Source organism: Larimichthys crocea, chromosome XXIII (genome assembly GCF_000972845.2).
Source record: "Larimichthys crocea isolate SSNF chromosome XXIII, L_crocea_2.0, whole genome shotgun sequence".
NCBI lineage: Eukaryota > Metazoa > Chordata > Actinopteri > Sciaenidae > Larimichthys > Larimichthys crocea.
In genome coordinates, this window is record NC_040033.1 from 13,957,235 (window position 1) to 13,984,629 (window position 27,395).

General features: G+C 40.8%; 2 protein-coding genes and 1 pseudogene across 2 annotated transcripts in view; 1 reads left to right on the forward strand and 2 right to left on the reverse strand.

The window, feature by feature from the left end:
* The window catches only part of LOC113744507 (beta-1,4-galactosyltransferase 1-like), a 21,790-nt gene extending 13,305 nt beyond the window's left edge, over positions 1-8,485 (forward strand). The window contains exon 2 of the mRNA XM_027274396.1: positions 7,129-8,485. Within this exon, the coding sequence (XP_027130197.1) occupies positions 7,129-7,800 (672 nt within the window). The 3' untranslated portion in view covers positions 7,801-8,485. The remainder of the gene's footprint in view (positions 1-7,128) is intronic.
* On the reverse strand, positions 660-5,310 carry LOC113744509 (beta-1,4-galactosyltransferase 1-like; annotated as a pseudogene).
* A 3,578-nt stretch (positions 8,486-12,063) lies between the features above and the next one.
* Positions 12,064-17,737, reverse strand: amer2 (APC membrane recruitment protein 2). Its single transcript, XM_010748652.3, has one exon. It carries the CDS (start codon positions 17,167-17,169, stop codon positions 15,088-15,090), a length of 2,082 nt encoding a protein of 693 aa, XP_010746954.1. The 5' UTR covers positions 17,170-17,737; the 3' UTR covers positions 12,064-15,087.
* Positions 17,738-27,395: the final 9,658 nt, after the last annotated feature.

Below are 27,395 nucleotides of genomic sequence, written 5' to 3' on the forward strand. Positions count from 1 at the left end.
GCGGCAGGCAGGGGCGACGGGGGGGGTGGGGCAGAGGAGCGAGGGCAGGGAATGCACCGCAGGGGGGAAGGGCCCCAAAGAGCCCCGCAAACACGCGGGAAAAGGGGCAGCCCACCCCGCCAAGGTGGGCAGAAAAGGAGGCAGGGGGGGGGGGGGCACAGGGACGTAGGCATAGGGCTCGAGGGCGAACCACGAGGGGGGCGGATTTGGAGGTGCGCCTCGCAACGGTTTACGTCCACTATACCGAAATTTGGAGGGAGTAAGGTAACATGCCCAGACGCAACAAAAGTTTTTTGTCAAATTGTGACTTTTCGTGGTTTGTTTTGTGGGGTGCATTTCAGGGGCGCAGTTCCGATGGGCGTGAAACTTGGCGTGTGTGTTCCTCAAGGCCTCGACAATGAAAATGATCAAAACACAAACTGTGTGCCATCAAGGGCGTGGCCGGTGAGTGGTGTGTCAAGTCACGCTGACTATCGGGTTTTTTAAAAAAAAATGAGACTCCATTGACTGTTGGGCGGATTTTCAGGCAAAAGTGTGGGGCTAGACATAGACTCGTTCAGAGCTGTCCCGGAAATTCGTAAGAAAGTGGGTATTAAGACAATAGTAAGGCACAATTCGGAACTGCATAATTAATTAAGGGGGCGGGGCAAAAGCGCTCTCTAGCGCCCACTTGGAATGTTATGCTTTGGAACAGCCCGCAGGCCGACAGTTTTGGACTACAGAGGTTAAGCGGGAGAACCGGGTCAGCCGAATTTTAGAACTTGGCAAGACCTACAAGAATAGTCTGCTTGGAGCAATGGGCTACAATGAACGGGAGCAAGGGGCCAGATATTTTAAGAAATAAAATCAACCATTTTTGTTTGCTGTTTCGGAGCTGGTTGACAAGGGTCAATGTTTGAATGAACTCCGCCTAGAGTGTATCCAATTCACTTCAAACATGGTAAGTGTGTTCAATATAGACTTCCTGAGTAAAAGTTTATATAAAAGATGAATTTTGGGAAACTGTTGGCCGTGTCGATCCTATGCACATTTCGAAGTGCCGCACATGTGCGAGGGCCCACAATCGCTGCTTGCAGCTTTATTAAATAATAATTTGAGTTTGTCCCCCTAGTTGTTATTGCCTCTTAAGTGACACAGAATCTATTGCCCTGCATTCAATTCAAAGTGTTGGATTGGCTTTTTTCTTTTTGGCCTCCTCCTCCTTCCACCCCTTTCCTGCCAGTTATTCCCCTTACGTCCTCTTCCCCCGGTTTTTTTGCCTGCCCCTGTCCCTCTTTTCCACTCTCTTCCCTCTTCCCCGTCGGTGGGTCTCCGTCTGTCCCACGGCCCATCCTGTCCTTGTCCCCCACCCGTTTCTTGGCCTTGCCCGTACAGACAAAGCAAGTCTTACTATCAATGAAAATCGAAATATAAACACCCTTCCCCCTCCCCCTGTCCTGGCCAACCTCACACACTTCGGTGTCTTCTGGCTTCTGTGTTATCCCTGTCATGTGGATCCATGTCTACCTGTCATACTCTACCGACCCCAGGTAGCTCGGCTAGGCTCATATTACTTGGACATCACCCACTCACGTAAAACTTGGTTGCATACGACACCCCCCAAAACAGGTATTTGAGTCTGGAGTCCCAGTGTTGACATTAGTCACAATCCATATCCCCAGATTGTGAGCGGGCTGAATATCCACAGTGATCCAAGTGTACAGTATATCTTTAACAATCTCCTTGACTGTGTAGTTTAGGGAATTAATCCCATCTTCATCATGGTCGACTTTGTGTGTTTCAGTTTACCAGCATTCACTGGATTAACCTCATTGTGTAAATCTCTCCATGTTTTGATCATCTTGTACTTTCCGTCACCAAGTCAGGTCGAGAAATAGACATTTCATGAAGATAACTCGCGGATAGAATCATCCGTCCTCACCACCCCAGCCCCAGAAAGTATTGCGGGAAGCCGTTATCTAAGAATTGGCTCTTGGACAATGAAGAACCCCACCAAAGAACTACCATAGGGTAACTGGAAGTTAAATTTGCCAAGCCACAGCCAAGTGTCTGGGATTTGAAAACACTATAGAGATTACGGTCATCCATAGGAACTAGATCTATGTCAGAGAAGACAAAGCAGTCATAATATATTCCTTCAGTGCTTCAACAAAGCCTGCATTCATCAATTTAGCCCGTTTTGAACACTCCCTCCCATCCTGGTTGATGATGTAGACACCGTAGTCCAACTGCTGCCGCTGCAATTGGGATGGAGGTAGTACAGCCAGTGTTTCAGGTGCCATGCCGATTTCGGAATGCGATGATGATCGCCAACCTAAACAAATTAAATAAGTAGGTTTTATTTTAACATAATGTAATTAATCATTAGGCTTTGTGTATTTACCCATAAAACCCATAATATAATAAGTCTGAAATTCCATACATGTGAAAGTTATATTTGTGTACAAAAGTTGTTTGTTTTTTTTAAGTTAATGCTACTTATACTTTAATTCATTCAAGTTCTTTAATTTAAAAAAGAGAGAAAAAGAAACTTTAAAGAAACACGATGAATTAAAAACAAAAAAACAATTACAAAAGAGATTAATGAAAGAGTAGTGTGAGTACTAACTCTACATAGCCTGAATGGTGTGATTTCTCCTTGTGTACTTTAGACTAATTTAAATTGATTGAAACAAAAACAAATACAAAAGTAGTGTGAGATAAAAAATTTTTTGGCTAATGTCTTTAAAAGTACAGTACTACTATGAAAATAATAAAGCATAAGATACTCTTAGTTGTCAAATAGGCCCTCTGTGGTGTGTGATTGTGCTGTTACCTGTGTAAAACCTGACAGACCAGAGGATATCTACAACCCTTCAAGAACTCCTCAAAGAAAAAGATCTGAACCCGAAAGACGTCCTCAAACTGATCCTTCAAAGTAAACATCCCAGTTGTACACTGCAATTGCTGACACTGTATAAGGAGAAAGGCCTGTTTTTTTTATACAGAATTGGAATTCTACAATTATCAAAGAAACAATCCTTTAAGTCCTTAGTATGCATTCTGAATTCATCAAATAGTTTTTTTTTTTATCACAAACCCTTAAACCTCACAATCCTTAGTGGTACACTCAGTAAGAGACAGCAACTAGGTTTATAGTTGCAAAGCAAAACATAGCCTCTGAATAGTGAAGAGAGAGAGAAAAGTAATCAGGTTTAGGGACATTAAATTTGTTGTCCAAAGTGTTAAACTACATCACTGCAATTGACCATGTTGCTCCATACATTCCATAACCAAGATAATTTTTAAGTGTGGATTGGATTTTTTAACCAGCTTGAAATGGAAGTGTTTTTTTTGGTTAACATGGAAAACAGTAGTTTTTAAAACTGAATAGGTGCCTTGGGTAAGCTTTGCCCCCAAAAAATGCTTCTTTAAAAGAGGTCTCTGTTCAATTTATGGTCAGGCTCTTGTTGGTGCAACTATACAAGCCTACCACCACGGTGCCTACTGACTGTGTTCTTTCTGTTTTTGTAACGCGCAATGACATAACAAATAGTTTGCGTTCCTTTCTATACAACAAAGGAGGACACTGAGGATTTTTCTTCATCGCCATAAAGACAGAACTAGTCACACTGGCTTTTCAAAATCAGGTTCAACTTACAATGCTTCCCATGCTACAGTTCTATCCAACAGCTAATTATAGTTATGTAAGCCATTGCTTTAAGTAGTGTTACTGACACTGCTGTGGGTGGAAGGGTTAGAAATAAGCAAAAGTTCCCAATTCCTGACATTTCCCAGGACTTTGATGGAGTGTTCCTTGTCAATTTACTATGGTCGTCATATAACCCCATGGGGATTCTTTTTGTTTTCATTACTGCGTCAGTTATGTGATATCATGGTTAATACTTCCCTCATACTATGTAAGACTTCAATGTAAGTTGTTGCTGATTTAATTAGCTGTGTTTGACACATTAATAAAAGTAGACTTTTTTTTAATTATGATGACAATATCTAATCATGGTAAACTCTTCCAATCTGTCAGTTCTTGTTTTAATCTATACTATTACTATATATTGTCTTTCCATTCATTCACTTCCTTCTGTCGGGCGATACAGTCCGGTGGCTTGTACCTTCCTCCTTCTTGAGGGAGAACTGATTCTTTCTCACCTCATCCAAGTCAGTTTATAATTAAAATCCACATTGAGAGGACCCTTAAGACCTGGAGGGGTGTCAGGACGGTCCTAAAGACTTGCTCGATTAGGTGGCATCTGTGTCTTCTCTTGTCTGGCATTGTGTGTGTCAGTCCATTCCAAATCAGTCCCACATGTTCCTGATCATCGAAGAAAGGCTGATGTTTCATTGCTGCATGATACACAGTTAAAAATAGTACAGAGCTGTATTATACTGAAGTGCAGAAACAAATAAAACCGCCACACTGAGCAAAGTAAAAAGGACAGGTGTAAAAGAGTTTTTTCATCATCTTTGCTTCCCCTGAAGTTGAGTATTGTAACTCAACAATTTCATACAGGTCTGCTATGTGACCGCATTCAAGTTGTGTCGCAAAAGCCGTCAAACAGTTTATATTTTTTATAACAGCTCCTTATCCAAGTCAGTTGATCAGGTTGGGCCTCACACCTCTTTTAATAATTAATTTCAGTTTGTTTCCCCCTAGTTGTTGCCTCTTAAGTGACACAGAATCTATTGACTGATTAAATTAAAAGTGTGGATTGGATTTTTTTTTATATTATAATTTTAAAAACATTTCATGCAAGTTTCAACTTAAAGTCTATTCACAGGTTTTTTGCTGCCAAGTACATATTTCCAATATATTACGTATTCACAGTGAGTGTCTACAGTAATGTAACAGTAACAGTAATGTCATGTAGCATCATTCTTGCTCTGAAACTCGAGTTGGTGGGAGCAGCAAAAATAAGCAAAAGAGAATGCGAGAGGAGGTGTAAAAAGAAAAAAAACAGAATTCTATTAAAAATTTCAAAACCAAAGCTGGATTCCATCTATAGAGGCCTCAGGATCAGGTTTCTCTACAAACAGCACACCATTTATCCAAGAGTGTGCGGTTGAGAGCAGAAGGCAGAATTCTCTCAGAAAGAGACACACATGTGCAGTAACATGCGTAAACACACACATTAATCTACATGAGCACGCATGTACTATGTATGTGTGCATGTGTGGTGTGTATCTATGTGTGTGTGTGTGTGTGTGTGTGTGTGTGTGTGTGTGTGTGTGTGTGTGTGTGTGCATTTGGGGGGGCAAGCAGATTGCTGATTGATTGAGACTTCCCTCACAGTGCAGTGTGGCCCACATGCACATTCTTTATCAGTGATACATGAGCACCCTCTAGTGATAATGTACAAGACTGCACTTATGATATCTTTATGTATACAATACATAAACTACACATTGCCACCCCAACAAATAACCCAGATAGCTTTGTCTGATTGTAAATAATCTGTGCCTACTAGTAGTTTGGTCACTCCTGTTCTCAACATATCTCTGTTTGCATCAAACCTTTTAAAGTACTGAATTGTTTACAATGTATGTTTACTCCGAATAAGTGTTTACATTATAAAATAAATTCTCCTCACAACCTTGTCTTTCAAACATATACCACAAACCACTAATACATTTTCTGAGGCAGTAAAAGTACCTATATATTATTCTAGTTTTTCAAGAGTCACAAAGTTCAGCTTTTATGGTTGCAAAGAGAACACTTTTAGCCAGTATTATGATTTAAGCAAACATTTAACATCTTGGTTGGCACTTTAGGCTATTTTTCAGCCCTGAGAACTCAAATACAGCTGAGTGCCAACATCAACATATTAATCATGTACTGTATATCACATAACTGAAGCAGTAATGAAAACAAAAAAGAATCCCCATGGAGGTTATGATGAACCATAGTAAATTGACAAAGGAACATCTCCATCAAAGTCCTGGGAAAATGTCAGGGAATGTGGGAACTTTTGCTTATTTCTTAACCCTTCCACCCACAGCAGTGTCAGTAACACTACTTAAAGCAATGGCTTACATAACTATAATTAGCTGTTGAATAGAACTGTAGCATGGGAATGCATTGTAAGTTGAACCTGAATTTGGAAAAGCCAGTGTGACTAGTTCTGTCTTTATGGCGATGAAGAAAATCCTCAGTGCTCCTCCTTTGTTGTATAGAAAGGGTACGCAAACTATTTGTTATGTCATTGCAGTTACAAAAACAGAAAGAACACAGTCAGTAGGCACCGTGGTGGTAGAAGCACTTTTTTGGGGGCAAAGCTTACCCAAGGCACCAATTTCAGTTTAAACAACTACTGTTTTCCATGTTAACCAAAAAAACACTTCCATTTCAAGCTGGTTAAAAAAATCCAATCCACACTTAAAAATTATCTTGGTTTATGGAATGTATGGAGCAACATGGTCAATTGCAGTGATGTAGTTTAACACTTTGTGCAACAAATTTAATGGTCCCTAAACCTGATTACTTTTCACTCTCTCTTCACTATTCAGAGGCTATGTTTTGCTTTGCAACTATAAACCTAGTTGCTGTCTCTTACTGAGTGTACCACTAAGGATCTGTGAGGTTTAAGGGTTTGTGAAGTAAAAAAAAAAAACCCTAATTTGATTAAATTCAGAATGCATAACTAAGGACTTAACAGGATGTTTTCTTTGATAATTGTAGAATTCCATATCCTGTATAAAAAAACAGGCCTTTCTCCTTATTACAGTGTCAACATATTGCACTGTTGTACAACTGGGATGTGTTACTTTGAAGGATCAGTTTGAGGACATCTTTCAGGGTTCAGATCTTTTTCTTTGAGGAGTTCTTGAAGTGTTGTAGATATCCTTCTGGTCTGTCAGGTTTTACACAGGTAACAGCACAATCACACACCAGCAGAGGGCCCTAGTTCAAGTTCACTTTTTCTCTCTCTTTTTTTAAATTAAAGAATCTGAATGAATTTAAATGTAATAAGTAGCATTAACTTTAAAAAAACACAACTTTTGTACACAAATATAACTTTCACATGTACTGGAATTCAGACTTAATTATATTATGGGTTTTATGGGTAAATACAACAAAGCCTAATGATTAATTACATTTATGTTAAAACAAACCTACTTATTTAATTTGTTTAGGTGGCGATCATCATCGCATTCCGAAATCGGCATGAGCACCTGAAACACTGGCTGTACTACCTCCATCCCATATTGCAACGACAGCAGTTGGACTACGGTGTCTACATCATCAACCAGGATGGAGAGGGAGTGTTCAACCGGGCTAAATTGATGAATGCAGGCTTTGTTGAAGCACTGAAGGAATATGATTATGACTGCTTTGTCTTCTCTGACATAGATCTAGTTCCTATGGATGACCGTAATCTCTATAGATGTTTTCAAAATCCCAGACACTTGGCTGTGGCTATGGACAAATTTAACTTCCAGTTACCCTATGGTAGCTTCTTCGGTGGGGTTTCTTCATTGTCCAAGAGCCAATTCTTAAAGATTAACGGCTTCCCGAATACTTTCTGGGGCTGGGGTGGTGAGGACGATGATATCTATCAGCGAGTTATCTTCCATGAAATGTCTATTTCTCGACCTGACTTGGTGACAGGAAAGTACAAGATGATCAAACATGAGAGAGATTTACACAATGAGCGTAATCCAGTGAATGCTGATAAACTGAAACGCACAAAGTCGACCATGAATGAAGATGGGATTAATTCCCTAAACTACACAGTCAAGGAGATTGTTAAAGATATACTGTACACTTGGATCACTGTGGATATTCAAGCCCCGCTCACAATCTGAGGATATGGATTTGTGACTAATGTTGATTCTTCAGTCAACCCTGTGTTCTTTTTATATACTGACAGGCTCGACATGTATCACATGTGACATGGATAACACAGAAGCCAGATAGACACAGAAGTGTGTTTGGTTGGCCAGTGACACGGTGAAGGGATTTTATATTTCGATTTTCATTGATACAATACTTTCTTTGTCTTTATTTTCAAATGCAATAACTTTACAAGTTGAAACTTGTATGAAATGTTTAAATTATTATTATTCCATTCTCTATAGGATATTTAACATTACTTCTTTGTGACATGATTTTTTAGACTCTTCTGGGTTTAAGAATGAAAAGGGCAAAAATTTGAATGGTGATGCATTGCTTGGTGTGGCTTTCTTTTTGACTGAAGGGTTTACTGTTTTGAGTTAGTTGTGACCTTTTGCAATGAAATAGACGATCTGATGATTGTACCTATAGTTTGTGAACTTGAACAATGTTTTACCGAATGTATTTAGTTAGTGTATTAGTGTATTTAGTGTACTTAGTTCTGCTTTTTTTATGAAGGTACCAGGACTCATCATAGCTGCACTGAGATATAAAATATGATCTATATCTTTATATGCACTCTACTAAGAGCCCACATTTTGTTTTAAATAAAGCTTACATCTTCTTACATCTTGTGTCCTGGGCCCTTTCTTGTGTACGGGTGGAGATTGCATACATTGTGAGATTGTGGGGCAATTCTGTGAGGTTGAAGGCATGCTGAGATTAGCCTGCTAAAAAGCTGCCTGGCCTGTTGTAGTAGGTCTGCCAAGATTAAAAAGGGAGCGAACTTTTTCGTCAGAAGAACAGTATTGGGCAGGGCTATTGGGAGGATTTTGGCCCGTACACGCATTTGCCAGTGGGTTAATGATGTCCTCATTGTTTAATGCTGCCGCTACGAGATTCCGAGCGGACTGACTCATTGCCACTCACTTTTTGCTGCAGCATCCGCACGTTACACAAGATGGCCGCAGGCACTACCGTGAAGTCTGATGTCAGTCAAGTTTCATTCCATATATTCAAAGTTTCACTTGGCTGCAGTATTCATTTAGACAGTAGTAACGTAGTAACATGATAGGATGCCCTGCACAGTTTTTTCATGCCACTATAAATGTGTATTACCACACCAGAACCAGACCAACTGCTCTGGTTCTGGGACGTTGGTGGGTTGCAATGCGAGCGACAGGACAGACTTTGGACTTACATCACAGCGTCCGCCTGTCTTTCCGGGTGCAACACATGCCATACATGTCCATAGTTTGGAATTTGTGTTTGTATTTTCGGATGTGAGTAAAAGAGTAAAAGTACTAAAAGTTTCACTCAGTCTCTCTGGTGAGAATTAAGATAAGATTTCATCTATTTTCCATCATAAATCTGGAGTGACCTGTTCGGGAGATTTTTCAATTCACTATTTAAAATAAAGATTGTTTTACTTGTTTCTCCCTCCATGCAGGTTGCCTTTTTACTTACAGAAGATGTCAAGCAAAATTTAGCATTCTGCATTGTTGTAGTAAATGAGAGGCAACACTTTACAGGGGGACTCACTCATGTTAATGTTGAGTTCCTGATGTTTAAATGTTCAATAGAGGAAGTCAAGATACATACTAGGTGAGCGCCTTACTGCAGTTTAAGCACAAATTCAGTTTTAGGAGAAATGTTAATTTAATTTTGAGTACTAAATTCAAGCCATTATACTGTATATCAGACCATTAACTAACTTCTAGGTATCCTTAAAGGAAACTTTAGTCGTCATTCATCTTGTGATTCATAATTTAATTCAAATTCCGCTTTGTTGATCACAAGCTCCCATTTAGTTTGGAACTTAATTGAATGTCTTGTTTCCTGTCATTTTATCATTTTAAAAATCTGAATTTGTCACTACAAAAGAACACGTGCTTGTTCATCCTCTGTAACGGTGAACGAGTACAAACCAGATTTACATTTTTGACTTTTTAAAGGCTTCACTCAGCAACACACTGTACTGCTGCATGCTTTTGTCCTAATGGTTTGCTGGTCATTCACAGAGTCAAAAGCTTGTCTGCTGATAAATTATTGACAAGCGGGAGGATTACACAACATCGCCCTGAGAGGAACTGTGGCATCATATTGGAGAGAGTGAGAGAAATGGGGGAGGATAGAGGACAACACCAAAAGAGAGAATGGGATGCACAGAGAGTAAAAATAGTAGTGGTGGGGGCCTCCCACGAGGTTGCAGAGGTGAAAACCAGTGGTACAGAATGGAACCTTGCATATGTGTGCTAAAGGTGACTGAAATCTCAATCACTGTATTTCTCCTTTATTTTATATTCACACTTGGAGTAAGTCTGAGGCCGTGAGTCTGAGTACACAGGGAAAAATGACTGAGACTGTGATGATAATATATTTGCATGTGCTTAATGTGGGTTAGTGTGGATGTGTGTTTGTTTGTACAAAGGTCTTATTGGACCAGTTAATCTCTCTCTCTCACACACACACTGTGTCAGAAACCACCCCCCCACCCCCCAAACAGTCCTGCCATCCTCCTTCCTGCCCAGCCCCCTCTTCTCATTGGTTGACCTAGTGGAGTTACTATGGGAACGACTGTAGAGAGGCTGCCATGCAGAATGTGGGGTACAGCTTTTGAATGGTGCTTATGGCTCCATCACACACTCACACACACACACACACACACATGTTTATCAGAAACCCTACCTACCACGGAGATGAGACTTTTTTAGAATGATCAGTATTCACCAGCATCTTTGATTTAGTGATTTGTTCTGTGGCGTTTCCTTAATTGGCCGTTCTATCATGTTTTAGCTCTTAATAAAGACTGCTAAAAGAAATCCAGACATAAGCTTGAAACTAGCTAAATACAACCATGCCGTCATTAGTTACAACACACTGATAATTGATTACACGCATAACCGCATGTCTAAGCAGTTGGACTATGCTATCTCTTATATCAAAGCAAGGCTATGCAACTTATCAAAGAAGAAGTCAGTCTTTGCTTCATATATAGCAACTTGTGGCTGACGAATACTGTTATAGGCCTGAATGACATTACTGAGTCAATTTGCTTTTCTAATGATGTTTATTACACTACGTTATGGTATAAGACTTTCCCATTATTGCAACTTGTGGTTGCTGCTCATCAAAACGTTATGTAAGCTAGCTAGAAGCTTCATATAGGAGCACTGAAGCCTGATAAACCCTCACATTCACAATAAATCTTGTTCTCCCTCTACTTCTTCATGCATTTATTCCTCACTCCCACCCTTGTTCTCTTCTCCTCAGTGGTTTGTACAACAAATTCGTTGTTCAGCACAAACTAAATCCATGCAATCATACCAGATTCATGCACCAAAACAAACACGCACACATGGGCACAAACATGGCTCACAATGAGGATGAGTGTCCACATCCAGCATCCAAGCAGCAGCAGATTAATGATGAGATCAGCCGACACACCATTCTCACTGTCAGCATCACTGGCTTTGATCTGGAGGGCTGGTACAAGTGAGTGTTGTGGTCTTACGTAAGGCCTTTACATAAACCTCAGTGTGCAGAAACGGAGAGAGAGAGAGAGAGAGAGCTGGATAGAGAGGAAGGGATGGGGGGGTTGCTGCACCATTACAAAGGGGATTCGCACTGCACCAAATCCTCCTCCCACTACACATACATGCACATCCACACCACAAAAACATATAATATTTCTCAAGCAACATGTGTCTACCTTGAAACAATGGGACACTCCCTTTAATCTATATTCAGGACACACACACACACACACACACAAACACACAGGTTCCACATCCACATGCATCAGCTGTGCATTAGCTGCTTGTCTTTGTCATTGTTTTGGTTGCCTGTCCCTGTCTCTGCCTGTATTTTCCCACCAGAGACCAACACCAGACAATGACACATCCATCAGGCTTTAATCTCAGCAATCAATGAAATGTATTGATAACCTATTACTCCCAAGCCAAGCACCCCTCACTCCAAGTGCAACACCACAACAAAAATGCCACATGCTGCACATCAACAAAAGCATCTCTGTTTCTCAACCCTCTCTCCCTCTCAACCTACTCCTTGGGGATTTAAGCCACAAGGGTGAGGGGGTGGGAAAATGGAGGAGGGGAGTTGAGGAGAGAAGGACTCTTATCTAGTTTGACTCTATGCAAGTATGCAAAGCTTCTGACGTTATAGTGTATAGATTCTTGTGTAAATGTGGTTACAAAGAGTCAGGAGTTCATCTATCAGCGCAAACACAGTTTTATTTATTAAATATGAAAAAATGGAAGGACTCCACACTGTGAACAGACAGACGGTAACAAAAAGAAGAAAAATCAAATGTGCTTTTCATCGCAGCGAATGATCACATAAAGGCCAAACTTTGTAATCAGAAAGAAAAGAGAGAAGTATCAGACAATGAGCTGAAGGAAATACAAAGAACTGAACCAGGTGGCAATATGGTGGCCTCTGTTGTTGATGTAATTGCTGTCTATATGCAAGTGTGACAGATCAAGGTACTATAACTTCCATGTTCACTTGTCATAGGAAGAAATGGAGAAACAGCTTCTATACACACATACTGTGACAGGTGGGATATCAGCCAAGGAGGATGCCATATTAAAAAAAAAAACATTAGATGCATAAAGATGAGTCCTTGTCCAGTTCATAATTCCTTACCCTCTCTAATTCTTAACGTTGTGGTTTTCCCATTCATGGAGTAAATCATTTTTGGACTCTTATTGCAACTATTAGGGTCAACAATCCCCAGGCATCACCACTGCTGTTTGAAGAAAGCATTCGCCTTTTTTTATAGCATTTGCCAGAATAACTTTTATAACGTTTAGATTGTTGCCCCTTTCAAGCTACCTTATGTAACAGCCCCTTTCCATCTAATCATTCTTTTGTCCAAGAAAGATCAATAAATGTGATTTCATAATAAATTAAAAGAGCACATTGTAGACAGAGAAACATAAAAGAACATGAACATTCTCTGCTCCCCAAACGGCCTTTAGCCTACTCTTTTCATTGGGTGACAATCAGACTGACTGCAGACCTTGGATAAGGTTACCTCATGCCTTGTCCTACACTACACCATGAGGAGGCTGAAAAGACATCTGAACCTGGAGCAGTGTTGTGGATCAATCAACGCATTGTAATTGAGATGGAAAGCTATTATGAACTAGAATGACCCTCAAGTGTCATTGGTACCCTTGTGGTTAGGACTAGAGAAAACTTGCATCATCTCCATTGTCTTTTCCTATGAAAACCGCTCTCTTTATCTGAAGAGTAGGGAACACTCTGCTTCCTGTAACTTGTCTCACTGAATCACTGACAAAGGCCTTTTAAGACTGCAGTACACCCCCTCATTCTTAAAACAAGTGGTGCTTTGCAAGGCTGCAACACTGTGCAGTAGTTTGTCTTCATTTTTCAGAGCATGGGGGTCTTAGAAAACAGTAAACTCACACTCCTACAAAAGAGGGACAAAGAACTAAACAGATCAACAGAAGAAAATATTTGTTGACCAATGATCTACAATGATGTCAAGCTACATTCAGATTCAAACACAGCTGCGGTGGTTCCAAGAATGAAGTTGTACAATGTTTATTAGTACAACAGACTGAAGAAGAAGGGCGAAGGACTGACTTAGCATTAGTCCCTAAATTTAGTTTTTTATCCTACGCTGTGATCCGGGTAATTATATGACTCAAACATCTTTATCTGAAACCCTGACAGAATTCTTTTTTTTGGGTCACAGCCTATTTCAAAAACACTTGCAGGCATATTCTGGCTCTAAACTGGCTGACAGCAGGGATCATCATCATCATCCTATCCAGTACGTTAGTAGAGAAGAAGAGAAAGAACAGAAAGCAGAATATTAAGAAGCTGGTGCGATCACAGTTTAAGATCTGTATGAGACTTGCTATAAAAACAGTATGAAATCCAGTGAAGAAGAAAGTATTAACTACAAAAAATTGGTGGTGTGTGCATGTGTCCTCAAAGAAGAAAGTCATCCAGTGTAGCTACAAAGACAGTGCCAAAGGTTGAACAGTGTGTAACTAAGATCAATCAGTATTAGATGATGTTCCCTGACCTTTGCGCCTTGAATGTGTGGCACTGCATGCAGAGAGGGAAAGAAAATGTTTGTGTTTTGTATGTATGTGAATTTGTGTGCATTGTAGAATCAGTGCAAGGGATCCCTCCAGGTTGAGTATTGCGATAGTTTTGTACGTTTCCATTGGTAATTCAACAGTTGTAAATCCCAGAGATTGACATCCTATGGATGTACTTCGAGTGAAGCAGTGGGGTATAAGTGAGATCCAAATGCAACAGGCTGGAGCCAAACTTGAAGTCCATTCACAATAAAAAAAAAAAAGAAAAAAAGGTTGAGGTCAACTCCTTCAAAAACACAAGATATTGCGTGGCCTCCTACAAAGCAGCTTTGTCACATTTGTAGCTGCAAAGTAGAAAAAGTAATAAAACCAGTTCAGATTTCAGTATTCATCTGTATATTTGCATATACAGTTTAATAATCAGTGTGCGGTCAGAAGAAGACCATCTTCAAGAAGCAAAAAACATCCCGAACAAAAGCCGAACAAAAAATGGTGGGTTATTCCAGGTTATGGAGATTGTTGAATCTGTTCAAAATTATTAGAGGCTGCAATGAAGACTTTTTTTTTTTTAACTTTGGCTCTAAGATCAAAAGATTAGGAGGTAATTTGTTACAGATAAGACAAGATGATAAACTCAGAAAAAACATTTTTTGATTGGATTAGGTCCTTATGAGCAAATCATGTTATGCAATGTGAAATCCCATAAGAAAAATGTAAAAGATAAAAAGGTGCTCTGCGTTTTCATTTCTTCTTTTTTTTTTTTTTGCAGTGTGCAATCATGAGCTGTCAAACTTTCAGCAGGTCAGGAGCTTTTCCAGGAAAGGTACAAGGCAAGTGTGTCAACTGCGAGTCCATGGATTGTCAAGAGTCAACCTCCAAAGTTCCAGTAAGAGCTGTGAAGTGTTAACTCAGCTTTTTGGAGTCTCCTCGTGACTTTCCCAAGTGAACAAAACCACTTATTCTATTCTAGCCTGTCGTAAGCCAAAACACTTCAGGAATGAGAGCTTTTAAGATTTGAGAGGAATTTATAAGCTGTTAACTCTACAGCTCAACATTTTTCTTGGTCTGGGAAAACTTTTGGCTCTGCACAAACAGCACTGAAGTGATGTACACTCAAGTTCATAAGTTAGTAGGAGAGAACCACCCCTTTGACAGAAACTACTTCTTGTGGGTAGTTCCTCTGGCTGTGCTGCCAGGTTTGTTTCCAGAACGACGGACGGGCACCTTGGATACGGGGATTCTGGTGCGAACTGGGGGAGGTGCATGGGTCTTTGGCGGAGGGGAATCGGCCTCTAGAACAGAGGAAAGGGCTGACTGGCTTGCGGAATGGGGAGGTGAAGCTTGTCTGCTGCTAACTGGGATCTTAGACTCCCGAGGAAGGCTGGTGCTGCCTTTCATTGATCGGAAGGAGGAAGAAGAGGAGGAGGAAGGAGGAGTTGTTTGGGAGGTGGGGCTCAGTTTGTATTCAGTGGATGGTGAGGGAGTACTATTTAGATCTTCATCTTCCTTTTGGTCCTCTCCTTCCTCTTCAGGGTCATTGTAGAGGTCATACAGGTGGTCTCCAGAGCAACTATCACGTGATAGGGTCATATTCTGGTTACGCTGCAGCCCACTCTCATCAGGAGTTGCTGTGGGTGTTGCTGAGGGCGTATCCCAGTAGCCCTCATCACTAAGTGGCTCTTTTTCACCAGGTGATGTGGGATGACGGCCATGTGTGTGAGGAAGGGGGGGTTTAGCTGCCCTGCTTCCTGTTCCACCAACGACTGGAATCTTACTAAGCCCCAGTGTCTTCACATGGGGTAACTTTCGGTCTGCACTCCTTGGGGCTGAGGGCAGGTGTTTGCTGGCAAGACTGGAGGTGGCACGAGGTGGATTAGTGGAAGTAGAGGTGGAGGAGGGAGGTTGATGTGATCGGGGCAAAGCAGGGGAGTTGTCACCTGTGGAAGGCAGCATGTGCCAGAGCCCCTGCATGTCTGCATCGTCCACTCCTTCTGGACTTGCCATTTCTTCCCCACCACCCATGTAAGCCACCACACCACTACCAGCTGGGGGCTGCTGTGGCGGAGGCGGTGCCCGGGCCCGGGCTGGTAGAGAGGAAGGCACTGAGCTTGGGGAAACGGAAAACATGGGTTGGGTCAGCTGGGTAGATATAGGGGTCTTGGATGGGGAGCCACGAGACATGGCATTGGTGATACCAACAGTTCTTCCAGTACCCACTCCCACACTCCCCCCTCCTCCCCCACTGCTGCTGCTGCTGGTGCCACTGCCCCCATTACCCGCTGGCCCCTCCTCGTCTGCATCAGCAATAATGTCACCGCAGCCTGTCAGTGAATCGAAGCTCTTGAGAGATGTGACGTCAGTGAAGAGCAGAGAACAGAGGCGGTCCACCGAAGGCTCTGAGGGTGGGTCGCCCGTGCTGCAGCGATCCAAAGGGGGTGTAGCGAGGGAGGGGGTGAGGCTGGAAATTGAAGCTTTGGCTTTTTGGATGGAAGGACGCAGTGGCGAATCAGTGGGTGTGTAAGGAAAGGAGGAGTCTGGCTCACCAGATGGCCCTGGCATGGCAACACAGTGTAGGGGTGTCATGGTAACACTAGTAGTGGGAGTCTCTAGGTTAGGTTCTGTCTCTGCATTCCCACAATCCTCTTGGTGTTGATGCGGAGGCGGTTCAAGGGTGAGCGTAATATCCTTTACCTTTTCAGAGTCGGCCGCATCTCCATCCTTCTCCTGCTTTCCTTCCACCTCTTCCCCCTCCAACTCGTTTGTTTTTTCCTTGCGTCTCCATCGCATGCTGCTAAAAAAGCCCTTTAGGCCCCTCCCTCTTCTGACAAGACCCGCCCCTCCATTTTCACTTGATCTAAAACTCCCACGTCGGAGTAGAGAGAAGAAACTCAACGATTTACTGAGAGACCTCACCGGTCCCGCCTCCAGGATAGCAGGCCCCTCCCCTCTCTGTCCATCAGCATCGTTGTTGGAGCCCGTTAGTCCATCATGGGTTTTGCTCCTAACAAGTTCCACCGATGCCACGGAGCTGTTTCCATTCAAAGAATTCCCATTGTCAGAATTCCCGTTGTTTCCGCTGTTTGTAGCCCCTTTGTTCCTGAAGGAGAAGAAGCTGGTCATTCCAGAGCCTGTGCGCCGCTTTCCGAAGAGTTTGAAGGCAGCTTTGTTGATCTTCCCTGTGGGCTGGGGATCACACTGAGGGGCCACAGGAGGCTCCACACACTCCGACTGCACCTCCATTATCTAACACTATCGCTCCCACTCTATCGTCTCTCTCAGGCTCTCTGGCTGCCTTTCTGTCCTCTCTCTCTCTCTGGCCACACATACACTCACCACCCTCTCTCTCTCTCTCTACACCCTGCTGTCTGGTGCTCTTTCAATCCCACTCTGACTTGCTCTAACGCCTGCCTGCTGGTTTTCTTTCTCATCCTCCCTCCCCTCCCTCCCTCTCTTTTTCTCTCTCTCGGTCTCTCTCTCTCTCTCACACAGACGCACACACACACACATGCTGTGAGCTGCTCCTTACTGTATCCATGGCAACTGGGTGGGCTAAGCAGCTTTCGTCAACGTTGGCGGGGCGCCAGTGTCTGTCCTCCACTCCCTCCCCCATCTTCTTCCTCTACCTTCCCTGTCACCAATGCACTGTTTGCTCTTCTCAATTAACTTCATTAATGTATAAGCCCTAGACGCATCACTTCCATCCCTGTAAGCTATATGTATATGTCTCAGTGTGTCTGGCATATAATGAAGTAGAGATACCCACTGATGAAATGATGGATTAGACATGAGTTCAATATGTTTCTGTGAGCTTTCTCACTGAGTCATGAGACACTAAACTAAAAAAAGACTGTGCATACTGTACTTGTTTGTATTTAACGCTGTTCATACATGTCTATGGTTTTTGTAGATATGCCTTACTGTATAGTCCTGTGAGGTAAACGCTTTGTGCAAACAGTAGTGTGCTGTATAAGTGTCTGTACTGTAAGTGTGGAAAGCTCAAAGTAACAAAAAAAAATTGTGAAAAGTCTAGAATACAAAACCTGCTGATCAACAGTGGGCTTAAGCTGGGATATGGATTTAGAAAACAAATAGTTCAGTATTGTTACAGCTCATAAATACCTCCAATAGAGTTTGGGTCAGACATATAAGCCATATGGCCTTGAGCCCTCTTCCATATGGACGCACAGTGCCAGGTGTCTATGACGAGACATCTAACTGTCATCCTAAGTGTGTGTATGTGTGTGTGTGTGTGTGTGTGTGTGTGTCCATAGCTACTCATGTGATCAACAGTGCAATGTTTGTATTGAGATTAGATGATCATTTTAGCACTTCTTTCGGCAACCGCAGAGCTTCTGTGTGCATTGAGAACAATCAACTGGAGGACAAAACTGTGTATAGCTTTAACTTGTTGCCTTGTTTTCTCTTAAATGCTCCCTGGGTATAATATATCTGTAAAAGTTTTACAGTGTGTTGATGAAGCTGATGATTATGTAAATGTGCAAAGATAAATTCTGCATTCACCAAATGGTTTTAACAAATAAAAAAAAATGTTTTTAAATGGCTGCTCCTCATCTCTCCTGAGCCACTGTTTTGTAAGGCATCTCTCTCAAAACATGTTATCCTCACCTGCCGTGGATTCACCCAGAGTTCCCCTTTATTCATGCTGTGCGTGATACACTGTGGGTGCCCTTTTACTGCCTATTCTACCTTCCCAACCCCCCATGAATCTCCCTAATATCCCGACCCACTTATAAACCTCCCCTCCTCCTTTTCTCTCCTCCTCCTCCTCCTTTTCCTCAGTTGCTGTGGGCACAGGCTCTCCTCTTCCAGCCCACTGCTATCAAACAATGTCCGCATTCATCCGCCTAAGGCAACACACACACACCCACAGATCAACAGACATACTCACACCCACACAAACACATTTTGAGGGCTTCCCCAGAGTGAAGCACTGGAGCATATCTTCCTTATGCTCTCGCCCAATAAGAAAGATAATCTGCCCGATCAGCCCACAAGTCAGTCACCCCGGCCTGTCTGCTTGTCAGTCAGTCAGTCACCCAAGTGTGCAGGTTTTCAGGTACATCAGATATTCGAGCAACATGCCCTACAGCAATGCTAGCAGGTCATATGGCTATTGGATGGACTTGAAGCTGACTCTGAGCAGCAGATGGCTGGCTGTGAGTGGAGACTGATGAGTGAGCTCAGTTATCACATGATGAAACAAAGGAGTTTGCTGCATTTTAAGGGTGGAAATACACATAAGCAAATTTTTTATATTCTGTAACCCAGACTATTATCATAAATTTACCAGACGTTTGTACCAGACGTCATAATCTGGTACAGCTTAGTGGATAATACTTATTAACAACAAAAATGAATAAAGACAGCATGTTTTGACATTCATTTTCCATTCTGAGGTAACATATTTTGAGGTAAATATGGCTAAACTATCAAAAAAAATTAAGGTGTAACAAGCTTTTTATGCTGCTGGTTTGGTTTGGTTTGCAAAAGGCAACATGTGCTTTCTTTAGAACCTATGGGTTCATTTACTGTGAATGAGAAGAAAGACACATGCACAGAAGCAACAGTCGAAGTACACACCCTATTATCTTCACACACACACACACACACCCACTCTTCCTCCCCCTTCTCTCTAAATAGGGTTCCCATTTCAGCCTCCTGAGTGAAGCTCGGCACTAAGTGGGACAGTTAGAGGCAGGGGCGGACTGGGACTTTGGCATTTTGGACCAGACCGGCCCACAACATTTGATAACACACCTTTTCAGTCTTTGTCTGTGCAAGTCTTTAAAACAACATACCTTGAGCCATGCAATGACTTAAATACTTCCAAACTTGTCATTTATTAACACTATACTACTACTATAACACTACTATTTAATACACTGCACCACTCAATCACAGTAATGAATCTAAAGGCAGCATTCATCCTATTGGGTGTGCCTATGTGTTTCAGGGTGGAAGAAAAGAGAAAGAGAAAGAATAGTGATGAGAAATGATGGATCAGATCTGTTGGGTGAGTTTTTATTTATTTTTATATATAAATATACATGAGGATGCAGTCAGGTCCAGAATTATTGGATTCTCTGGTGAACAAACACACAGCTGCATTCACATAACACTAGCAATGAACAAAATTAGGTCATTTTAAAAGGTGTTATTTTCTTTCATTGCAGGCTAACTTACATTGTCTTTAGCCACCTAGCTACATAAAACAGTCCATTGTTTTCCAGGCCTAAATAGGAGCTTACCCGAGGACTACTAGTTGAACAAAGAAATTGAGAGTGCTAACTCTTCACTTTTCACTCACATTTTTGGTGAGTGGTGGTGGCTTTAAATATGCCTAGGCTAGAATTACTGGAATGTACAGATACCTGCAGCTGCATTCACATAACATAGACAAAATGATATCATTTTTAAAAGTGAGATTTTCATTCAGTTATGTAGCCTACATTGTCCCTACCACCTAGGCTACATAAAGAGCTGCTATATCTGCCGGACAAAAAAGCAACTTAGCCAATAGGCCAGCCTAGTACTCACCCCACAAACAATAATAGTCTAATAAGAAATTAGACCTATTGTTATTGTTGGTGAATGGTGAACAAGTTTTCTCACATTAAAGACTATTTCGTTTAGAATGAAAGACATAAAAGTAGGCTACTGAGCTCGGCTTATTTTCTCATCCAGCCAGTGTAGCCTACAATGTCTTACAGTCAAAATAACGCTAATGCTCATTTCACCTGCATTAAACTAACCAACTTGGGCAATAGACAGAATTATTTGACTGACATTTTATCATATTCATCAAGGGGTTGGGTGGCTTTATCCTACTCGTTGCATTTCATACATGTTCTGACAGTGGTCCAGCTTACTTAGGTTCAACCAGTGGTTAAATTGGCTTTTATAAGGAGGGGGAGGCCTTCTTGACAGTGGTCAATATCTCTCAAAACATTTGTATTTACCTCGCACCATCGGTTTAATACATATTTTTATCAATTTATAACCTACTTATTTATATCTCACATCAATTCACATATTGGTAACTTATTTAGCCTACATTTCACCATCAATCTGCACTGCAATTTGTAAAACGTATTCACAATATACACCATCAATTCACATATTAACAATATTTATTTACATCCCATCAATTTACACTATTATTTGCATTACTTAATTACATCTCATACCATAAATCTACATCAAATCAATTGTATTCTAAACTTTTTTTTTACATCACAACATCATACCAAATATCAGCAGTCGCCAGTCATTACAATTAATTCACAACTTTTCAAATAGGACTTAGGTCTCTCTTCTGCCTTTCCTGCCTCTGTCTACATGCTATATGGTCTGCTGACCTCTGGGTCATAACCCACTTCTTAACATGCTTGGTTGGGTTCCTCATGTCTAGTGGTGGACCCACTAGTTTTATAAACATCAAACAAGACAGATTGCCTAAGCCTCCATTCACAGAGCTATTTACACCTTTCATCATGTGTCCTGAAGTAGGCTACCTCTACCTGTCCATGAGAATAGTCAACAAACCTGCAGAAACTCATTTCACATTTGCAGAAATACTGTGGCAAGCTCTCATGGAAGCATGCAGGGAGAGACAGATTTTTTATTTCACAACTCAGGTAGTGCCACCATTCGCAAATTTCAATTTTTTATTTATTTATTTTTTTGGGTGGTCTATGCCTTTACAAATGAATCACATTGAATTTATGGATCCATTGTTGATTTACAGTGAGCTTGAAAGTGAGCATAGCATAAGATGGTTCACCCAGGAACGTTATGATATTAAGCTATCAGATTTTCAAATAAGTGATGCTCTCCTGACTTTCCTGCCTGCCATCAACCGTTTGTTTTTAGATCTATGGACGATGCAAGGCGGTAGTATCTATTGTTTCATGTTTCTAATCAGAACAAGTTGAAGTGAACAGAGCAGTCCTGTCTACAGTAACAATCAAATGAAAGCTGAGCGCCCTCCTCATCTTCTCACTATTGCTAACGTAGCATTAGCTTCTTAACAGTTAGTTAGCTGAACGATTTTATAACTGATTTTATAACTGACATTTTATGTTTCCGTGACTTTGTCACAAAAACAATAAGGTGAAAAAACAGACATTTAGTTTCAGTAAGTTAACAATGACCTGAACATTTTGTTGTGACAGTATTTGACTCACCTTCAGTTTCCCGCCGTCGGTGTCAGCAGCACCGCGTGTGTGTGCGCGTGCCTGCGTGCGTGTTTGTACGCGCGGGAAGAAGGTGCCGCATGAGTGAAAACATGGACTGGAGTTTCATTGATTCAGGTTTTATATCAGTGAAAACATGGACTGGAGTTTCATTGATTCAGGTTTTATATCATTGAAAACATGGACTGGAGTTTTATTGATTCAGGTTTTATATCAGTGAAAACATGTACTGGAGTTTCATTGATTCAGGTTTTATATCAGTGAAAACATGGACTGGAGTTTCATTGATTCAGGTTTTATATCAGTGAAAACATGGACTGGAGTTTTATTGATTCTGGTTTTATATCAGTGAAAACATGGGACTGGAGTTCATTTATTCAGGTTTTATATCAGTGAAAACATGGACTGGAGTTTCATTGATTCAGGTGTTATATCATTGAAAACATGGACGGGAGTTTCATGATTCAGGTTTTATATCATTGAAAACATGGACTGGAGTTTTATTGATTCAGGTTTTATATCAGGGAAAACATGGACTGGAGTTTCATTGATTCAGGTTTTATATCAGTAAAAAAACATGGACTGGAGTTTCATTGATTCAGGTTTTATATCAGTGAAAACACGGACTGGAGTTTTATTGATTCAGGTTTTATATCAGTGAAAACAGGACTGGAGTTTATTGATTCAGGTTTATATCAGTGAAACATGGACTGGAGTTTCATTGATTCAGGTTTTATATCAGTGAAAAACATGGACTGGAGTTTTATTGATTCAGGTTTTATATCAGGGAAAACATGGACTGGAGTTTCATTGATTCAGGTTTTATATCAGTAAAAAAACATGGACTGGAGTTTTATTGATTCAGGTTTTATATCAGTGAAAACACGGACTGGAGTTTCATTGATTCAGGTTTTATATCAGTGAAACACGGACTGGAGTTTTTTGATTCAGGTTTTAATCAGTGAAAACACGGACTGGAGTTTCAGGATTCAGGTTTTATATCAGTGAAAACACGGACTGGAGTTTCACTGATTCAGGTTTTATATCAGTGAAAACACGGACTGGAGTTTCATTGATTCAGGTTTTATATCAGTGAAAACACGGACTGGAGTTTTATTGATTCAGGTTTTATATCAGTGAAAACACGGACTGGAGTTTCATTGATTCAGGTTTTATATCAGTGAAAACACGGACTGGAGTTTCATTGATTCAGGTTTTATATCAGTGAAAACACGGACTGGAGTTTCATTGATTCAGGTTTTATATCAGTGAAAACGGGACTGGAGTTTCATTGATTCAGTGTTTTATATCAGTGAAAACATGACTGGAGTTTCATTGATTAGGTCCCAGTTTTATATCAGTGAAAACACGGACTGGAGTTTCATTGATTTAGGTTTTATATCAGTGAAAACACGGACGGGAGTTTCATTGATTCAGGTTTTATATCAGTGAAAACACGGACTGGAGTTTCATTGATTCAGGTTTTATATCAGTGAAAACATGGACTGGAGTTTCATTGATTCAGGTTTTATATAAGTGAAAACATGGACTGGAGTTTCACTGATTCAGGTTTTATATCAGTGAAAACATGGACTGGAGTTTCATTGATTCAGGTTTTATATCAGTGAAAACATGGACTGGAGTTTCATTGATTCAGGTTTTATATCAGTGAAAACATGGACTGGAGTTTCACTGATTCAGGTTTTATATCAGTGAAAACATGGACTGGAGTTTCATTGATTCAGGTTTTATATCAGTGAAAACATGGACTGGAGTTTCATTGATTCAGGTTTTATATCAGTGAAAACATGGACTGGAGTCATTGATTCAGTGATATATAATATATATATATATATATATATATATATATATATATAAATATATAATGCCCACTGGGCAAATGCACAGTATGTCAGATTATCAGTCCGTGCCTGGTTAGAGGACATTTCCCCCCTCTGCTTCTCTTTCTCGCTCACTGTGTTTTCTAATACCATGCCTGAATTGTGCATGCATGCATGCATGGTGTGTGTAACCTTTGCATTATGACGCCATGTAGCCGGTGAACGTACTTTTAATCTCTCCATCCTCTTCAGGCGACGAGCCTCGGCATGCAAATATTGATGTTCTTGTTATCAAAAGCCTGTGGGTGTGTATGGCAGAGTGGATGCAGATGGATGGATAGACAGATGGATGAATATGCTATTTGATAAGGTGACCAGATGCCTTGAAGTTGAAAAAAACACCCAAAACAACACCCATAACTCTATAGTTTGCCTGCTTGTGTTTATGTGCCAGTCTTTGATATTAAAATAAAATGCACAGTCCCTCCTATGTACGTCATTTCCTGGAATAAATGCACTGACTTACTTTTACTTCACTGTTTTACATAAATCCATTTCACAGTGATTGTACCTGTACGATTATATGTAACAATTAAACTGAATTGAACTGGAAACATTTGAAATGAATTGTGAAGTATTTCAATGTCGTCATATGTCGATATGCAATTGCAGTATTATTTATATCTTGCCACTTCCACCTTAGTACTCGTTCTTGCACATCTGTATTCCTATTTACTGTATAGGCTGAAGGATACTTTGGTTGTTGTTTTGCCATTTCTATCTTTATCCTCTAAAAATTTGTACTTCTATAGTGTATATACCCCTTGCTACTGTAAAAAAAATAGAATCTAAGATTTTAAAAATCTATTCTAATCTAATGTCCATCATGCAACTTCAGGCAAATTAACTGACCTAACTGCTGGTGCTGGTTACAATGGTGGTATGGGTGTGGTGCTTGTCTGTAGTTATCTGTGTCACCTGTGCAAACAAACCCAGCCTGTTGCACAATAACGATCTCTCTCACACACACACCACCACACACACACACACACACACACACACACACACACACACACACACACACACACCACACACACCACAACACACACACACACACACCACACACACCATACTCTCTTCCTCGTCATCTTCCTTCCTCTAGATTAAACTAAGCTATGATGTGTTGTGTGTGTCCAGCACAAATGGTCATCTTATGTATGTGTGTGTAAAGTATTAAGCCCCCCAGGATTACCCCTGTGCTCTTTGTTACTTTAGTATAAGGGAGTGGTATTATTATTAAGCCTTCTAAGCACAGACAAGTGAGGGGGTGCCGTTGACATTTTAAAAATGCTGTTGACATATTGTGGTTGTATACACAATGAATGATGGAATTGAAATTTCACAATAAAGGCAGGATTGTCATCTAACTCGTCTTCTGCGCTGAATGATGACAGAGTGAGAGAGACACCAACCCGTTTCACACCACTAACTCACACTAACACACTCGCACATTAATCTACAGCTGCGCGTGCACACAACATGTAGTGTGCATGTATACAGTACGCATATTCATGCAGGCTTTCTGTGTATATATATGACATTTCGCAGGAGTATGGGGTGTGTTTATGTTGAGTATGAGTACAGCAACTCCTCCTTGTCCTCAGAAGCGTTCTCTTGTCATAGCGTGCAGTACTCATCTGAATGATTCAGAGCCTGGGAGAGCCCTCAGCAGCAGAGACCTCTTAGTGTTTTCATGCGAGGTAACATGCACAAGTAGGCTACAGGAAGAGTGTAGTAATATTGTTTTGGTGAATTAATGTCAATATTCCATATAGAGCATGCTGTTTTAAAGCTATTTACTGTTTTCATCTGTACTCTGGTGTAGCAACTATTCACTTTGTAGATACTAATGCTCATGATATGGAAAACTATTAAAGCAACTGAACTAAATAACACTGCAACTATTTGTGATTGGAATAAGGCATTCATTCATCCAGACTACTGCTATAAATGACTGACGAATGATACCTTAAAAAGCCTGATACAGTAGAAAAAAAGAAAAATCGAGAATGTGAATGAATAATGTGTAGAAATACTAAGAATTACTTATTGTGCTCTTTTTTTTCCCTTTAATTTAATGAGTGTAGAGCTTTGGAAAAAGCTGACACAGGGGTACACACATAACCCTGCACTGCCAGCCTGTCTTTATTCCAAGTTGTTAGACACTCATAGACACTAATTTGTCTGAGGCCAATAGTCACTTTGTGATTGCTGTGTGAATGCGTGTGTAGTCACAAAACTCCAGTTATTCCGGACAGACAACAGTCTGCGGAGGGTGAAAAATGTGGTGGAATCAGTTCACTGCCAATCGACCAGCACAAATTCCATAAAGTATTTAGAAGCACAGGCTAGAAAACACAGCAGAATGAACAGTATCTGGCTTTGTTTCTTTTGAGTGCCATGCAAAGAAAGCACGACACAAGGAAATAAATGCAAATGATCATGAATCTGCAGATTCTACACACATCACACAATCACTCAGTATATGCTGACACCCTGCCGTTTTACATCTCGTTTTTTCTGCAGCAGTCTGAAGGAGGAGGATGTCTTTTTTGGAGGGACTGAGCCTTCGTACACAGGGCAGATGCTCCCCAACTGAGCTAATAAACCACCCTGCTGTGTTTGACTGTTCTTGGCATTTCAAACTCTTAAAAGACAAAAAGAAGCAAGCGCATGCATAATTTAGAGAAAATGTTATAAATCTGTCAGTCTACTCTAATAAAATTTCCTTTAACATATGCGCAGCACCATATCTTGCATTGACAGTACCTAGGCAACCAGACCCATTGACTTTAGACCTCTAGGACCCCATTGTATCGTTGACACTGACCCCTGATCAGGGTCAGCTGTCATAAACATAAATCACTGACATGGCAGACAGCTACGACCAATAGGATTTGGGATCAATGCACGTTAGCAAGTCAGATTATCTGATCAATGTGAGATGTAAAATAGGATTAAATAATCAATGAGGGCGACGGTTGACAGTTAAACGCTTTAGGGTCTGAACATCACAGTCCATTTGTCCATGATCCCAGTAAGAGTTCAAAAAGCAAAATGACCAGTTACTTAAAAGTAACCAAAACTTGTCAGATACAGTACCGTGCAGACAAATTTGGGGTTCAGCAAAATTTCCAATGCTGGATTATCTTTAATGATTCTAGCATTACATGTGAATACTACATGCCGTTGCGATGGAGCAAAAATCAGCTCAGGTCACACACAACATTTAGATCTGGCTTGATTCAAGCCTTTGCATGAGATGAAATATATCTGGTGCCAGAAAATGTGATTTTCTGTGGAGAAATATTAAAAGTATGTATGATTTGAGTATAAAGCAACGTGTTTT

Excerpts from the sequence above, each read along its gene's own strand:
- amer2 (XM_010748652.3), bottom strand. The coding sequence starts at position 17,169 with ATGGAGGTGCAGTCGGAGTGTGTGGAGCCTCCTGTGGCCCCTCAGTGT.